Raw genomic sequence first — 13116 nt, 5'->3', positions numbered from 1 at the left:
AAAATACACCATAATAAAAACTTATTAAAATTGGAATGGGGAATACTTTAGAGGATAAAACATCCAATTGTCAATTTCTTTTAAAACAAATATTGTCAAAACTTACAAAATGAAAAAAAAAATTTTAATAAAAGTCGAATAAATTCAAGAGAACTTTAATAATACCAAAAAATTTTTTGATAAATTTTTAATAAAGAGTTTTTAATAAAAAATTTTTTAAAAACAAATATTGAAAAAAATGGTTTTGTTTCAATATCATATAAAGAGTACTCAGAAAATCGTTTAATTTTTGTGTACAAACATTTTTTCCATCCTTTATAGTTTCAATGATATTTGAAAGAATTCGAAAAAAACAAAAAAACCCGATTTTCTTTAAAAAGATATTTTTATCTTCTTAAAAGTAAAATAATATTGTTCCTTATTTTGATTCGAGTTTAAACAACACTAAAAGTTCAAAATTGAAGAAGGATCTCCTTGTGCTTCTATATAAATTATAATATAGACTACAATTTACGCCAGTATAGTATCCAATTCTAAGAATCGTAGAAGGACACTGATGTCATAATACAAGTTTAGAGATAATAGTAGTAACGTAGAAAAACAAACAAGATTAAGTAGAGAAATAGAATCTACAATAAGTGTCTAGCAAATTGTAATTGTGACGTGGCTTTCCAAGTTTCCACAGATTAAACGCCGTTTTAAAAGCAAAAATAAGACGTAGTAGAAATTTTAGGAGAGACTAAAGTAGACAAAAATCACACATTATTTTCACATATGCAGTTTTCAAAATTCTCCAAAAAATTTAGATAATTAATTAATGTTTTTCTAATCTTAATGTAATTAATTAATACTTAATGTAATTAAGTAATAATTTAATATAGGTATATATCAATTTTTCTCTACATGAAATGCTTTTAACACATTATCACAGATTAATATCCTAATTTCCTTGTGAAAATTAATGTAAAATCTCTTCCACGCGCCGACAAGTCCTTCGGCCGATCATCGTGCAAATGCTGAATTCAAGCGGCGCAGTATTAATATTGCGGACACGAAGTCGACTTTAACGTTCCGACGATCGGAATGCGACTAACCTTATCAGAAAGAGAGATAGAGACTCACCGCTGCCGTAACGTCCGAAGTGACCGTGACGCCGATGACGTCCCAGTTGTCATCGTCATCGTCGGAGTCATGCGGTCGTCCAGCATCCGTACAGCACCGGAAACAAACCAGAAAAATGGATAGGACGTAGGATAAAAGAGGAAGCAGTATTGTAACACCGTGATAAGGATGATAAAGAGCAAAAATGATAAGGAGCAAGGATCGTCCGGGACACGCAGGAGGAGGGGAAGAGAAACGTTATATTAGAATTATTTATTTCTGTATTAAAATATATATTTTTTTATATTCAACATTTTTTTTACATAGCTGTTCGTCATACATTAGACATACATTTGACGTTTTCTTTATCATAACTGTTCGTTTTCTTTATCATAATTGTTCGTCAGGTATATATTTAGATATGTATTTTATGCCAATTTATTCCGATGAATGTTTTTGATAAAACGTATCAATAAATTTGAGAAAATAACCCTAACTGGTTGATATATCGCGATATTTTATCTTCAATAAGTATATAGTATCCATAACTGGTTGTTAATGCTTTAAGCAACGTAGCATTTATGTACCATTGAAACTGGATAATTACTGCAAATAAAATCTCTCGAGAGTTTAATTCAATAATAAAAGCAGAAACTAGTTTCTCTTTCAAAAATTATAATATAATAGTTTGCTTTAGAAACAAGTTACATTCGAAAAATTCTTCTCCACGATATTTGAGATGTATTTAAATATCATGTTGAAATAACATAAGAATGTAAAAATTATCAAAGCCATATTAAATTAAATTTAAAAAGGTACAAAAAGATACACGTACTCTCTAAAATCTTAGGAATTTAATTCTAAAGAATGACAACGATCGGTATTCATAGTCGGATCTTATATTTAAGACCGTCTTAAGTACAGTCTTAAGATGTCATAAATCAATCAGAGGCCGATATTCATAATCGATTCTTATTTTAAGATCGTTTTAAGTAATGTTTTAAGTCACTAATGCGGCCCTGATCGGTTCGTGATATCTCAAGACAGAACTTAAAACGATCTTAAATATACTCTCTAAATCTGAATCAGTTACTCAGTGGCATACTTGGTGTTGATAATCAATGAAATTTAAGTAAAATAGGAAATGTTTGAGCATTATAGTATAACTAAAATACAGATAGTTGCATGTTAATTTCAATTTTCCAATATTACAATATATTCATTAAATTTATGCACTAAAACAAGATTAATTAGATCACATACAATAATAAAGATCAGCTAGGGATCTTACATTTCATTCACTGATAGCATAGCTTGGCACTGATATCAGTGATTATTCACTGATTCAGATTTAGAAAGTAAGAATAGACTATGAATACCAGCCAAAGAGTGACAATTGAGCCAGTGTTGAAAAAGAATGGCTCAATTGTCAATTGTCAAAAGTGAGATTTCAGAGTCTTTAGAGTTACATTCCATTCTAAAGATTTTAAAGAGTAGAAATGAAAATTTGCATCTTACGTGCATCTTGCAGAGCAATCGTAGAAGCCTCCATCCTGATCGTTCGTTCTGATACCCCGCGTCGTTTATTGTTGAATTCTGTCGCGGCGAATCGCGTGAATGACTATATATGCTGCATCGAGGGGTGCCATCGACCGAAATAGATTTTCCAAAATGTACGGATCCCCGGGGTTGGAATTTAAATATCATGCGATATATATATATATATGGCCGATTAAGCGTGTCGATACACCAGGAAATCTCGGGCGAATTTAAATGTCTGCACGATCGCGATTAACATCAACGGTTGATAAGAAAAGTTAATCCTTAATGGAAAGAATAATTTTGCTAAAGTATATAAAAATTTAGCTTAGATACAGATCTAAAAATAAATTTGTTGGATCCTCAAAATAATTATGTAAAGATTTCAAATACATATAATGATCAATGCTGTAAAAAGTTTAAGTTTTGGCATTCTAGCAATCAGTTTGAGCGCCCTAATTATTTTCGGATCTATAGCTAAATTTTTAGATATGTTAACAGAACCATCCTTTTCATACATAATTTCACCTTTTCCACTACTGGATTTCCCTCTAAAAATATAAAAGTGAAGATAAAATCTGTGCAAAATTATTCTTGTTGTTTAAAGAATATAGAGATTTTTGAGGCGTTATAAACAAAAAGTCGCACAAAAATATAAAATTTTTACTATTTAAAATTCGATTCAGATATAACCTTTGCATCGAGAAAAAAGTTAAAAAGTGCGATTTGAGAAATATAATCTCGAAAGAGCTATTGATTGTTCCAGATATACTTCCGTTATCGGAACTCGAAGATGTATCTATACAATTCGGTCCATTTATATATTAATATATAGATTCGAAGATTTAAACGATTCGAGAAAAGCCGAAAAACGAGGAAGCCAAGGAAATCTAAAAACATACAGATACAGAAAATGACGACTTGATTAATTTATCTCAATTCGAACCGATTTTCTGACTCTCGCAGATTTTCGTGGATAATCGCGACATTCACAATCCCGATGTATCTTGCTAGTGATAAATGTGTGTTTTTCGTGAGCCCACGTGAGTCTTCAGTACAATAAAATTAATATCCTTGGTGGGATGCGGAAGATACGATCGCGTGTTCGCGTGTCGGATACGCGAGTCGCACTAAAGGCAACGTCGACTCGGGCGATTCGCGATCGCTCGGAGCTTCTCTCACGTGCGACGAAGAAGCGTTCTCTTCTATCCTCGCCCACTTGCTCTGCCTTCCACCATCGCTCTCCTACTTTCCTTCTCTCGCATTCTTCCCCCTTAATCGATTAAGAGAATTGATTCTTTAACCCTGCAGAATTCCTCCCGGGTCTATTTTCGAGCGACTTCATCAATAAAACGCGAAGATTATAAATATTATCACGTCTAAACTTTGTAGTTTTGTCAATACTTTTCATTTCTTGAGACATCTGCTTAGATACGAAAAAGAAGAGATACAGTTTCATCAAATCGCTTTATGATAACTGTAATAATTAATGCTAGTGTTTCATCAAGATTTCTTGTCTTAAAAAACATTTCTTGTCTTGATTTTCAAAATAAAAAAATTTCGATTTTTTGTCTTGAACATATTTCTTGACATTGTATTTCTTGTCTTGAATTCAAGAATCTTGAATTTCTTAAAATTTCTTGATTTTTTAAGCAGGACTCTTTGATTACGTCACGTCGTAAGAGATAATAAGAAAACATAGGAAAACAAATTGAATGTCGAGTCGTCTCGTAATTTACTATGTTTAAATTCATGATTTAAAAATAGTGCTTATAATGTCTATTATGCACAAATCTATTAATAAAGATTTAAAATATTTCTCAAATTATCATTTTTAATATCATGAAGTTACTGCCAAATGTAACTATTTCAGATTATTAGATTCCTAAGATTATTAGATATAATTATTATAATTATAATTATAATTATATTTTAATCATTTAATCATTTAATTGATATTATTAATAGAAGTACGCAAATGCATAATATACTTTTGCAAGTAATCTCGCAATATTAATTTTATATATATTTCTTATATATAAAGGTTATCTGGTGTAACAAGTATCGGTGAGTAATTTAATTTGGTTAAATCAGGGACTTCACTTTTTCAATAATCGATTTACACTCTGCTCATACGCTATTTTGCTATTTAGTGAAAATGTATGAATATACATTTCTACAATATATTATATAACCTGTTATAAATACTAATAAATACAATTGAAAATGTTCAAACTTAACTTATTCAAAACTTTTCAAATCAGAAATAAAATAATAAAATATTATAATAAAGTATTGAATAAAAACTGTCACGGAAATTTCAAGAAATTTTTTGACTTATTGTCAAGAAATCTTGGTCTTGATAACAATTTCTTGTCTTGTCTTAAAATCAATTTCTAATTTCTTGTTTTGATCTTATCTTGTTTCAAGACAAAATCAAGACAAGATTTCTTTAATTTCTTGATGAAACATTAATTAACGCCATATTTCACAAACTACAAAAAAAAAACGTTTTTGAAGTATTAAAAAATTTAATTAGATTTAAAAATAATTTTGCTGGACCATGAAAATAATTATTAAAACTCTTAACTGTTGATGACAATGTTAGAAAAAGTTTTAACATTTTAAGAACGATTGAAGCGTTCTGCTATTTTAGTCCAAATAAAATTATTATCAAATATAACACCAAAATGTGATGTGGATTTAAGACCCTTGATGTTAAATCCACACATTACAAAATTGTTCGGAACAAATTCTGATTGGAGATCAATTGTTCAATTATTCTTTGGAATTCCATTGTGTTCTCTAAGAAAAATTTCGATCGGAATTCATTCCACTTCAATTGTAATTCCTAAGGAATAATTCCAATCGAAATCTATTCCGAACAGTTCTATAATACGTGCCCTGAATATATTCTAGCTATGTAACTTTTGTATCAGACCTCTTCCTATCGCGACCGATTGCAAGAACAGACGTCCGTGAAAATAGCAGCGCTTTATCTATGCAGGACCAACACAACAGGCAATCTTATCTTAATGGGAAACTAATCGAGTGACGTATTGTGTATTGCATGAATAACTATTTAGAACACGAACAAGCGAGGTCAGACTATAAAACGAACAACAAAATCCGATTTCAGAATAATGATCGAGACCTGTTTCCACTAATATTAGATGAACTTTAATCTCAATTCAACTGGTTTATCTTTTTCTAATTCCAAGAAAAAGATAAAATGTAGATTAAATTGAGATTAAAGTTAGTCTATATCGATGGAAATCATTAGATATCTAAAATAATCTAGTTCTTTTCAGAGAAAAAACATCGATATATGGAAAGATCGTTGATGCTGAGATTTAAGATACGGATTTAAGAAATATTTATTATTCTCTATTGCAATGTTTATTCTCCATCATAATTCATTCTAAATCTTCGGATCTTTAAAATATATATATTATGTGGAATGTTTAAATTTTTATGCCTGTTTTTACCAATGTAGATTGACTTCAACTTTCTCGATTTAATGTATTCTTCATTTTTTCCAATTCTTATTATAAAAAAAATTAAGAACATTGAATTGAAATTAAAGTTAATCTACATTAGTGAAAATAAGTATTCAAAATAAAGCGACATTCTTCGGTAAATAAGAATTTAAATAATAATAAAAGAATTTAATAAATAAAATGAAAATGACTAAATAAAAATAAATAAAGTAAAAGTAATTAAATATCGGGACTCCGATTGCGATTCATATTTCATAATTTTCCTAATTTTTTCAAAACATTTCATTCTTAAAATCGTCAAAAATTGTTTCACATTACAATTAGATAATTGACAATTTTGTAAAAATTAAATAAACCTAACAGGTTTATTTTTTTCTTTCATCACTTTCTCATAATGAGAAAGTTATACTAATAATAATAAGTTAATAATAATAAGTTATACTAATCCAGTCCATCAATGCGATATAACATTTTCATGCTAAATCATTGATGTTTATAATAAAAAATAACGGATAATATCTTTTGTAGTAAGCAAGATAATAATAACATCGAGAATAATAATTGACAACGTGTCAACATGCGGGTGAACAAAGATGGCCTTTGAAAATAAGACACCTGTTAAAATCAATCACATCGCAAGACAAATATAAGCTCCAAAAATGCTCCTAAATTTTTTTACATGCAATGTCATTAAATTAAGTCAGTATATTAATAAATTACCGATTAATAAAAAAACTCGATTTTCTCTTTCTCTCTCTCTCTTTCATTCTTACCTTCTATCTTCCTCTTTTAGCAACAAAACACAAGAGACAGGCAAATGGACGGCACAAGATTAGTGCTCCAAATTACTCAATCTTTCTCCTTAATTCGTCCTGTAATTATCGCCGCTACGCGTAAAGGAGGCGAAAGAAGAAAAACAGCGTTGACGAGATCTAATTAATCCAAGCTGTCGAGGGAAGGAGGGGAGAAGGAGTGACTATTAAATGATTAAATTGGTAGGTTAGGTCGGTTCGCGACGTATCGACCGGTCGCGCCGTATTGACGACAAAATTTGGCGGCTGCCAAAATGGTCGGCGCCGTGTGTACTGTGTCTTCCGTCGTCTTTCTCTCACCTGTGGGAAGGCAAAAAATAAAGAAAGAGAGAAAGAGAGAGAGAGAGAGAGAGAGAGAGAGAGAGAGAGAAAAAGACTGCGGCGTGCGGCGTCTCATCGTTTCTATCACGTCTCACTTACCACTTCGCTGCATCGTCGTTCCGCCGGGGCGTCACAGCGGCTCATCGAGCATAATCCTCCGTGCGTGGGTGACGCGGGTAAACGGCCACCAGCGCGCTTCCTCGCATGCCACACTCGCAAGAGGCGACGAGACGCGACGAGACGCGGCCACTGAGATGATCGGAGTGGACGCGAGAACGTCGACAATCCGTAACGCGATACGACCGCACTTTTCAAATATTTCGCGTAGCCAGCCTCTCTCGCACGATTCGAGTGCTGCCGACGCGTGCGCACCAACGATAACTCGACGCGACGACACCGGTTGGCCGCGAGGAAAGATGGCCGACTCTCGCGCTCGTTCTCAATCCTCACCTAATGCCACCTGTCGCTGCCTCTCGGAAGTAACCGAGTGCCGACGGTGCCGATCATGTGACGCTTCCTGGGGTGAACGGCGTTGACGATGGTCGACAGTTCTTTGAGATCGTTACCACTTGGAAACGCGATTATCTTAAGTGAATATTTAATCTTTAAAGCCTGATTTTTTTATTTTTTCTTAATTTGTGGTTTAAACTTAATCTCATTTAATTTGATAGTAATTAAAAAGTTGTTTTTTTAGCAATAATTAATCACTAAACTGATGCTTTTATGTAGTTTGTGTGGTAACTTTAAAGTTCACTCATTACAAAACCATCCGTTTAATGATTGAGTACTAATTACTAGAAAAATACAATTTATATGTTATTAGGTTAAGTTTAATCCAGAGTTGTGTTATATTTATTATGTTTACATAGAATATTTACATTAAGTTTACAATGAATCTTTTGCATGTAAATTTAATACAAACTGGATAATACCATTCAGAAAGAAGTAATTAAGTTTTAAAATAGTAATACACTTGACAAAAATTAATACTAATAAATAAAAATATAAGAACAAGAAAAACTTCAATTCAATCTAATACAACAAAGAATATAGGCTTCAATGATTCTTAAATTGTTTACAAAGATGACATATAAAACATAGTTTATGTACTCGCAGTTTTTAAATTATAACCAAAAAATGAAAAACCGAGTCTTAGTGGATAGGTAAAGTGATCACAATATTCCAAGTTTTTTTTTAAAACCTTATTCTGGAAAAAGAAAACAAAAAATATACTCCCAGAAGTTTTAAAGTTTATTTCTTTTATCTTCCTCTATCTTATAATTAAACTATAACACATGATATGCTAATAATAAATAACTAATAATAAATAACTATAAAATAATAAATAACTAATAATAAATAACTATAAAATTGAAGTTTCTTGAGAGTGTTTTAAATACCTCACTCATCAACTTGCATATCTTTAAATCACTTTTGCCTAATTAAAAAGATTAAAGAGATGTTGATAAGTTATGCTTGATCATTAATTAGTTATGCTTGATTGACATGGATACGTAATCTCATTACAGGGAATGGGCAGAGCATGTTGCATCTTGGGATGTCCCTCGGGAGGAGATGCTCCATCTCATCAGATCCCCAAGAATCCAGCTCTCTTCCAGAAATGGAAAAGCTTGATTTACTCCGAGAAAATCCAACATATGACTGATGAGCAAATAAGCAAGTGTGCTGTGTGCTATCGGCATTTTGCTGACAATGACTATCTAGTAACTTTTCGAGTAAGAAAGTTGAAACGTGGCGTTGCACCTTCCTTAAACTTGCCAAACAGACCAGATTCTAGTGTACCTATTATGATTAAAATAGAACCGCAAACATCGGCTGCGAGTAGAGAAACGTTTATTGCAAAAGAAGAGGTGACAGAAATTCCAAGAATAATAGAAGAATTAGAAACAACTCAAATTACATTATTCGAAGATATTCCGGAAGAAATTAAATCCTGCTCATTCGACCAGCCACAAATTTTATTAGATAAGAATATTGAACAAATTAATTCAACGGCAGAAACATTTAAGTTAAATCATAGAGAAAGAACGTCGAGAAAGAAACGAAAATTAACTGCAAAACAATTGCATCTACTTCAATGTAAACAACAAGCCAAGCAATATGAAAAAACACCTTCGATACAAAAGCTGCTATCTTTTCTCACGCCTGCTGAAATAACAACTATTAAAACTAGAATACGAAAAGCAAGATATGCCCCAAGAATATATGTAAGAATATATCACAATATTGCACAAAGGAAAGCTTTTAGTCACTTAAAACTCGTAGAAGATTAGTAATTTATTGCAAGTTTTAAAATCAAGAATTGAAAATCAGGATGTGAAATTCTGCTTTGGAATGTCATGAAAAGCAAATCTTAGCAAATAAGAATTTATCGCATTTATATTGGCAAAAAAGAATTAATTTCATAATAATGAAGAGAATAATATTGTAAGTGTATATATTTTTATATTCAATATAATTATCCCTGATACAGAGGAATAATTAACTAACATAATTCATGTATTATTTTTTAATAAGAAAAATTCTAATACTAAATATTAGGTGTAGTAAAAAGAAATCCATTATTTTGTCATGAAATTGAATGGAAAAATAATGGATTTCTTTTTACTACACCTAATATATATTATCTCTTAATATACACATTTAGGTTATTCGTACCCTGTCCATTTCTTTTCTTTGATTTATATAATACAACATTATATACATTATATACAACAATTGTATATAATAATTTATATATAATTTATCATAAATATATTACTTTCTAAAGATGTCAAAATATACATAAAAATTGCTTAATAATTTTTATATATTTGTATGTAAAAGTGATGAAAATTAATCCAGGATACGAAAGACCCATCATGTGTAGTTAAGGTATGTACTAAGGGTATACTGCAATATATATTTTTCTTACATGCATAAGGTATTTAATTTTTATATTTTTTAGATGACACAATAAAATATTCAATATTTTAACTATACTCTTATACTCGTAAATTACAGTAAAACTGTAATTAATTCGAGTTCGAGAATTATATACAGATGGAAAAGATTCAAACGGACATGTTGGGTGCAAAGTTTCAACACTATGTCGATACAACGGTAGTTTTACTGTATTTTTAAAAACGAATACATGAAATATACATTTATAATTATATGTATGTATAATTAGTAGAAGGATTGTATTATTCTCTGAATATAGACCTCTGAATTCTATCTTATCACTAACGGTGTCGCAAAGAGTATCGTAGAACGTATTCTTTCTGAACACATAATCTTGATGGGGATTATTCGGTTGAGCACTTTACTCGCCGGTGACGAATACTTTTATTACGCGAGAGAATCTCTATACTGTAATTAATAGAGATTTGCCGTTTAGGAAACGCGATAAATATTGATCTGTGCGTAACCGATTTCGGGGAGAGAAGTGAGAGTGGGAAAGTGAGGAATAAATTCGATCGAATTAGTACAAATAAGTAGTATACAACAAAAGGTAGCCTCTTTAGGATCGGTTCATCTATGCAAAGTGTTCCCGAGCGTAACATACATCCATGTTTGACGAATTACGTTGAAAAATATTTTCATTTAACATTTAATCTCTATACATCTTATCGATTTATTTTAGAGGTGCTGGATGTTTATATGCACGATATATTACGTGCAATAATTAATATAAGGTACGGTGTTTTACTCTTTTTTTTCCTCTATGCTCACTAATTACGAAATTGCAATATAGAACGTGCTCGATTCTACGACCGATCTTAAAGAGTTCGTATTCGACTTTCGATTAAGAAATACTTTTCCTTTAATCGCATAATTATTATCTACAGTTCTGGAATGTCTCAATTTAAAATTTTCTTCGCATCATTGATTTTTTTCCGTTGAATTTGATAGTTTAAAATTTAAGAGACATGCTAATAATAGATAAAATATATTATTTTTGAGAGGCGACAGTCGAGGAAGGAAATTTCTTATATTTTCAAATATTTGAAAATCGTCATTTTATAATAATTTGTTAAACAGTTAATTTAAGGTTTCGGTTAAAATTGGAAATTTCAAAATCTGAAATATATTTTTTTCATCATCGATTCAATATAGTAAATATTTTGTTTTAGAAATGGTCCACTCAAATTCTTAAAATTTTGTGTTAAATTTTTAACATATTCGAGTATTTATTTAATATAATCTGTAGACACATGATTATGTTATTTAAACACTTTATATTAAATTGATATCCAACATTTTTAATGTTAAAATAACATTTTAATAAATAACATAAAAATAATGTATTTTAAAACATAAATTCTAAGAATAAATAAAATATGTAAGGATATGTTAATTTTTAACAAACAAAATATGTTAAGATTTGTTATTTTTTAACATATCCTAAATATTAATTTTACTGAAAAATAGTTTCTATGATTTGTTTACAAATTGAGTCAGTATTCCTTTTTTTTATGCTTATTTTTTAAAATGATATACCTTTTAACATATTCATCTTATGTTAAGTTAAAATAAAAATTTGAGTGGACTATTTGAGACGTGAAGTATTAAATTTATCACAAATTTTCCAACGGTGAATCAACATGCTGAAGTTACATAATCACCGGCTCGCGTAGCGTCTTATAATTAAGTAACTAATAATTAAATACATAATAGACAGACGAGAGTCTTTTTGGTTAACAAGTACAAAAAGATTAATCAAGAGAACATATTATGCCTGTTCTTTTTAGCCGCACTTTTTGCATTAGTCATCTTCCTCGTTTTTCCCGGTAGAAAGAAAAAAGAGGAAAAAGGAATGGTACAAGTTCAGCTGAAAAGAACAAACCTTTAATCAACTCTGATAGACGAGCAGGCTATCTACCGCGGCAAAAGCGAGGTCATTCTCTGAAATCTATAAATGAGAATTATATTTTCTGTACGAAATTTGTGAGAGAGACATCCGAAGAGGAAGTGCAGAAACGAATGGAGCATCCGTAAATGTACTATAACGGCGCGTTTATTCCGTGTTTAGGTCATACATTTTAGGCCTTGCGAAATGCGAGGATTGATTTTCATTTCCCTAAAATAGCACTTTGAATTACGAATTGCTTCTAAATATTCATCTGGACTGACTTGGCCGTTTATACAAACGATTCGATAAATAAACGCGCCTTTGCATGGGAGCAGTTTATGCGTATAGTGATGCTCGTGATCGATAGAATCGACAGGTACGCGGCTGCTCCTCTCGAAACGTGTGCGTTTGGACGAGCTACGAGTGCCGATCAACATCGGAGTGTTTACTAATTTGATTGTATATCGCTAGCGTGATGTTGACCGACTCCAGGCATTCCCGGCAATGTGGAGCAAGACGAGTGGAACAGTCGAATCGAGAAATAAAAAGCAGAATAGAATTAATATCGAAATGATTTATTAAAATTTAGAAACAAAAATATGATCTACAAGCTATCCTAATCGCGCAGATTAGAAAAGGAATGTTCCTACATCGATTCTCTTCTTCAAATAAATTTTATAAATTATGCGACGTAAAAGTAATGACTGCTTCAAGTAGAAAAAGTAGCAACAATTGTAAAGTTCTTGTACATTAATAGTATATTTGATACAAATATGTAAAAATATATTTAAACATAAATAATAATAAATAATATAGTGTAAAATATATATAATAATAAATATAATAATAAATATAATTATAATAATAAAAAAGTAGGAAAAAAAGAGGAATATTCTATATTGATTTTCTATTTTCTTCAAATAAATTTTCTAAATGTACGAATTCGATTTAAATTATGCGATATAAATTTTTAATTTAAATTATGATA

General features: G+C 30.6%; 1 protein-coding gene and 1 long non-coding RNA gene across 2 annotated transcripts; one reads left to right on the top strand and one right to left on the bottom strand.

Annotated features, from left to right (window-relative positions):
* Positions 1-860: 860 nt before the first annotated feature.
* LOC105620225 lies at positions 861-2693 on the bottom strand. The gene is made up of 2 exons (XR_001046493.1): positions 2620-2693; positions 861-1124 (listed from the first exon to the last, which is right to left on the bottom strand). It is a non-coding gene; the product is annotated as an uncharacterized LOC105620225 (long non-coding RNA).
* Positions 2694-7903: 5210 nt separating this feature from the next.
* LOC105620348 lies at positions 7904-9567 on the top strand. The gene is made up of 2 exons (XM_012201851.1): positions 7904-8218; positions 8803-9567. The coding sequence occupies exon 2, from the start codon at positions 8806-8808 to the stop codon at positions 9565-9567; it is 762 nt and encodes a 253-aa protein (XP_012057241.1). The 5' UTR covers positions 7904-8218; positions 8803-8805.
* Positions 9568-13116: the final 3549 nt, after the last annotated feature.

Source organism: Atta cephalotes, assembly GCF_000143395.1.
Source record: "Atta cephalotes unplaced genomic scaffold scaffold00025, whole genome shotgun sequence".
NCBI classification, from domain to species: domain Eukaryota; kingdom Metazoa; phylum Arthropoda; class Insecta; order Hymenoptera; family Formicidae; genus Atta; species Atta cephalotes.
Note: the sequence above shows the minus strand (reverse complement) of the source record. Positions and strands in the feature narration are given on the sequence as shown.